Source organism: Oryzias melastigma, linkage group LG2, assembly GCF_002922805.2.
Source record: "Oryzias melastigma strain HK-1 linkage group LG2, ASM292280v2, whole genome shotgun sequence".
Taxonomy (NCBI): domain Eukaryota; kingdom Metazoa; phylum Chordata; class Actinopteri; order Beloniformes; family Adrianichthyidae; genus Oryzias; species Oryzias melastigma.
The window spans coordinates 9,040,893-9,046,583 of NC_050513.1; the positions used below are offsets into that span (position 1 = coordinate 9,040,893).

The 5,691-nt window shown below is 43.3% G+C and overlaps 1 protein-coding gene across 1 annotated transcript; it reads right to left on the reverse strand.

Annotated features, from left to right (window-relative positions):
* Positions 1-1,467: 1,467 nt before the first annotated feature.
* lig4 (ligase IV, DNA, ATP-dependent) lies at positions 1,468-5,138 on the reverse strand (the record flags this gene model as incomplete). Its single annotated transcript, XM_024294388.2, is given in 2 exon segments — positions 1,468-3,540; positions 5,040-5,138. A coding segment is annotated over 1 exon segment (2,069 nt), but the record flags the coding sequence as incomplete, so codon positions are not given.
* Positions 5,139-5,691: the final 553 nt, after the last annotated feature.

The following is a 5,691-nucleotide window of genomic DNA, read 5'->3' on the forward strand; positions in this document are numbered from 1 at the left end:
CCATCAGTAACACACTACTAACCCTACAAAGCCAGACTTATCTCCCTGCTAAAGCCAGTACATGTGCAGGCCCGTCTAAAGTTTGCTAAAGAGTATTTGGATGATCCAGAAGAGGATTGGGACACTATGGTCAGATGAAACCAAAATATAACTTTTTGGTAAGAACTGTTTGGAGGAGAAACAATGCTGAGTTACATCCAAAGAACACCATACCTACTGTAAAGCATGGGGGTGGAAACATTATGCTTTGGGGCTGTTATTCAGCGAAAGGACCAGGACGACTGATCGGTGTAAAGAAAGAACGAACGTGGCCATGTATGGTCAGATTCTGAGTGAAAACCTTCCATCAGTATTGAAGATTAAACGTGACTGGGTCTTTCAGAATGACAACCATCCCAAACACACTGTCCGGTAACGAAGGAGTGACTTCATAAGAAGCATTTCAAGGTCCTGGAGTGGTCTAGCCAGTCTCCAGATCTCAACCCTATAGAAAATCTTTGGAGGGAGTTGAAAGTCGGTGTTGCCCAGAGACAGTCCCAAAACATCACTGCTCTAGAGGAGATCTGCATGGAGGACTGGACCAAAATACCTGCAACAGTTTGAGAAAACCTTGTGAAGACTTTGACTGCTGTCATTGCCAACTAATTGGTAAATAATAAAGTACTGAGTTGAACTTTTGATATTAACCAAATACTTATTTTCCACCATAATATTTAAAAAAGTCTTAAAAAAAATCAAATATGATTTTCTGGATTTTTTTTCTCATTTTGTCTCTCATAGTTGAGTTAAAACTATGAAAAATTACAGGTTTCTCTTATGTCTTTAAGTGGGAGAACTTGCTTAATTGGTGGCTGACTAAATACCTTTTACCCCACTGTATACTGTAGATATGGGCATAACCAGTCAATCAACTCGATTCTACATCGATTTTTATCTTTTTTTTTTTAGTTAACTAACATAAAATGACAAAAAAGCAAAAATCGCAAATGTGAATTCCTATGTTGAAAATAACAAAAAAATCTGATTTTATGTCTAACCTCCACCCCAACTTTGTATTTAATTCATTTAAATCTTTTTTTTTCCATTGAAATTATTTTTAATATTGTTTTTTTTTTTTAAACCAAGAGAAAAAAAAAGGAGTAACTCAACAAATTTAAATAATTTCATGGAAACGATCAAAACGATGGCCTTTGGTAGAACTGATGCTAAAACAAAGACTGGTGTCTATTTATGCTCTAAGCAGGACTCTGTGCTAAAAAGGCTTTTTCCAGGTGTATTTGTTCGTCTTAAGGCCACTTTATCATGTCTATTAATTTACCAAACTTGAATTTTAGAGTTCTGATCACCTTATAGGGCGCTCCTGGTCAACTACTTGTTTTTTTGCTAAATCTCATTTAAAAAACAGCTAAAAATCAAAATTTTTTCACTACTGTGACGACAAATTTTCACTTGAAAATCTCTTCTTACCTGGCAACGCCCTTCTCCAGCTCACATTTGGGGTGGTCGTCCGTGCCGTTGAGGATGCAGAACTCTACGTCCTCGAACATATCCGTCTCCTTGGAGACGCCGGTCAGATCTTGGGGCTTGAAGTGGTCGAGGACGCCGACCACTCTCTTGGCTTTGGGTGGCAGCTTGCGCTTCTTCTTTTGCGGCTGGTCGTTGTCGTCGATGCGGAGGTGGCGCGAGGCCAGCTTCCCGGACGCCTTGCCGCGGAACTGGTCCAGCTCGGCCAGGGTCATGCACTGGTGCCACTCCTTGTCGTCCCGGATCTTCTCGATCCGGGGGAAGCGCAGGGTGCAGTTGGTTCTGTACATGTCGCTGGGGACGATCTCTGCCGCCTTCACCTGGATGATGATGGAGTTGCAGGGCTCGATGTAGACTTCCGGTTTCTCGGTGCCGCACAGGATGGACGGCGGCGGGTCGTTCTTCCGGTAGACCTTCCAGTGCTTGGCCAGCTTGAGGCCGAGGTCGTACAGCTCCTTCATGGTGTAGCCCGATCCGATGCGGCACAGGGAGTGGAAGACTGACGGCTTCTCGCCCGGCTTTGGAGCTTCGGCGACAGCACACAGGAAGTGTGACATCATACCTCCCCGCCGGCCTTTCCCCCAGTAACCGCCGACGATCAGCAGGTCCAGCTCGTCCATCAAGCCGTCCACGTACTCGGGCTTTATCTTCAGCCAGCCTTCGCCGCGCTTGTCCGGCTTGTAGATGGACAGCGGGTCCTTCACCATGATCCCCTCCTCCCTGCTGTCGATGGCGTCATTGAGCGCGCTCACCACGTCCTGCACGGTTCTGGCTTCGCTCTTCGGAACCAGGTGAATCCGCCCCTTGGCGGGGGTGAAAACCGTCTGGAGGATCTCGTAGCGCTTCTTCAGCGCCTCCTTGCCGAGCTTGCGGTCGTTGACCAGCAGCACGTCGAACACGCAGAAGCACGTCTGCAGCTCCGAGTCGTCCATCAGCTTCTTGATGTCGAACCTGCTCCCCTTCTGCATGAAGGTCTCCGTGGCCGGGTTGTACGCCATCATCTCGCCGTCCAGGATGCAGCTCACCACGTGGCTTTTGAAGACGTTGTGGACGTACGGCGTCAGCGATCCCTCCAGCGGCGATCCCCCAAACTGCTGCGTGTACTCAAAGGCGTTTCGGCTGAAGTACTTGTAGACGTCTCCGTCCTTGTGGAGCTGGATTCGCTCGCCGTCCAGCTTGGTCTCGATGTAAAAGGGGCTGTTGCCCATCTGCTTCTCCACGTTGCAGATGTTAGCCACCGCCGCTAGCATGGGCTTAAAAGCGGAGAAAAGCCCGATGGAGACATCGCTCAAAGACACGGAGGGGTCGTGGAGCTGCTGGCACACCTTGTTCAGGTCTGTGTTGACGTTGAAGAGCTCGGCGGCGTCCGGGTGGAAGACCTGCAGCACGGTCTCCTTGCTGACGCCGAGCTTCATGTCCTTCAGGATCATCCGGATGAGCCACTTCTGCTCCAGGGCGGAGCTCTGGGTGATGAGGTGGAGCAAGCTCTTCCTCATCAGATCCTTCTTCTTGCTGGCGTTGTTCAACGCCACCGAGTCCAGGAAGTCGTTGACCTCTTTGATGCTGAGGTTCCCCTGGCTGGTGCACCGTTTTTTCAGGACGAAGTACGCCATCCCGGCGAAGTCTCCGGCCTCTCCCTGGGACGTCGTCGGAGCGCGGTAGTTCAGCAGCTTGTTGGCCTCCGGCCCGCTCTTCGGCAGGCCTAACACGTCGATGTAAAGCTTCGCCAGCATGCTCTCCTTGATGCCGTACGCCATCCGCTCGCGCTCGAACGGCGGGACGATGAGCCGCATGGCTGGATAGAAGGAGTCCGCGGTTTGGGGGTTGTCTTTGTGCAGGGCGGCGTGGAACTTTCGCCAGGACTCGATGAAATCCCCCAGGATCTTGGATTTCTCTGGACGCAGTTTGGCCTTTTGGATCTTCTCTAAGGTCGTGCAGAGATGAATGAAGGGAACTTGCGCCGCCACCGTATGCTCTCCGGGAGCGTCGCTTTTGGAGGACGCGGCGTCCATCCTGCTGTCCGCGTCAAACAGGAGAAATTTTAATTTAAATCTATACGTTAAACACTTCGCTTTCCCCAAACTACAACATTTTCATTAAAAAGTTAGCATCCGTTTTTTGGGGGGAAAAAATTAAAAGAAAAATTATGTTTATTAACATCTGACAAATTAATAGTAGAGACGTCAGATCAATAAAGTTATATACTGTTGATAATAATATATATATATACACTCAAAAAGAATCATTAGGTTGTAGAAATGTCCTTGAAAAATTAGCAAACAGCAACAGGCTTTCAACTTTTTACCAAAATTTTGATTAAAAGTGAAGCAAAACTATATTTTTTACATCCGAGTTGGCCTAGAATTTAGCGTTTTTCTGTGATATGATCAGAAAAATCACTAATGATCAAGTAATTCTTAATGTAATGCACTATTTATACTGACGTTCCTGACTGATTTTGGTGTTGGGCGCTGTGTAATTTGGGAAATTGTATACTGTTGGCTGACCACTGACTGTATGTGAGTCAACGTTTCTATGGCAACCACTCTCGCCAAACAGGAGTGAGCTTTTTGGAAGTTCTTACCCCTTCTACTTGTAATCTATCAATCAACACCACATAGTTTATTTGAGGCACCTGATTGGTCAGCTTTATAACTTGAGAAAATATCTGGGATTAGCAAAAACATGTTTTAAAAAAAGGGTAGCAGAACAAAAATAGTCGATGTTTTTCTCAATAGAATTTTATAGGATTTTGTCTTCTTGGAGCCAGCGGGTATTTTCTGTTTGAAACGCTAAGGGGGTGGGGTCACTTAGTCCATTTGTCATATACTGTCAATGGTATGGAAGCAAAACTTGGCTAAGATGTATGTCAAAGTAATTTCAGCATTTAAAATGTTTGTAGCCTTAAGCTGAATTGCCAAATTTAAACTTAAGAATAATAAAATACTTAATTTCAAATTTATATTTGATTTTACTATTTATATTTGCCTAAAATATATTTATTATTGTCTCTTTTTTTAATTCAGTAAGGTGAAAGCCATTTCTGACACATAATTGTGAGAATAATAAAGTTTTTGTTGACTTATAAAATAACTGTTTTATAATAAATTTGAAATTGAAGCTAAAACCAAGATCAAACCACCGTAAAATATTGAATTAATCACAATTTGTGAATACAAAATAATTGTTAATCTTTAATTTGCAATAAAGTTTTTTCTAAGGAGAAAAGAGGCAAAACTCTTGTCTGTGTCAGCCATGTCTCTACAAGTCCCGACATGTATGTGAAGCTTCAGAAAAAACAAAATACCGCGCTAAAATTCCACCTAAAATAAATATATTTTAAATTACATTAGTTTAATTTTAAATTTTTCAGAAAATGTATTATTTTAAGTAAAAAGATTCAAAAGTAACAACATTAATAACCGCTTTACACAACAATTCGTTAAACTAAATTATTTTTAAATCAATCTGAATTCCTAAAATACAATAAATAATAGATGAAGTAAAACTGTTACCGTGCTGTTTGCGTTATCCCCCCTAAACAATTTAAAACTAGAAACGGTCCTCCGCCTCAGTTCAATGTTTACACTTCCAGTTCCAGCTTTCAAAAAGTTCCCTCCGGAAACAACACCAGGAAGTTTCGTTCCTACCAGCCCTCGCTGTTTTTGACGTCGTCGTTGTTGTTGTTGTTGTTTTAAATAATGTTTACTCTTACACTGCATATATTTATTTTTATTTAATTAAGTAAAGCCTACTAAAACAAAATTTTCACGTTTTTATTTTTTTTCTTTAGAGGGTATCATATCCGTAATGCCCACCAGGGGGTGTCAGTGAGACGCCGCACTGCAGAGACGATGCAGTCATGTTGTTTACCATCATCTGCCTGACTCAAAGCTGCCAGTTACAGATAAGATTTCGTTTTCGTTTTGCAACAAACAGGCATTTTTCTTAACCGTAATGCCTGATGAGGCTAATTACCGATCAGGATATTAAGTACATGTTGTATGGTCACAAGAAACTGTCCCAAAATGCAAATTTTAGAACAAAACACTGTTTATGGTTGTGATTTCTGATATCCATATGCTTCCCATGCCTTGTAAAGACTAGTTACTCACTCCTGGGGAGCACAGGATCATCATCTGTTTTTTTCTTTGTTTATTTCTTCAG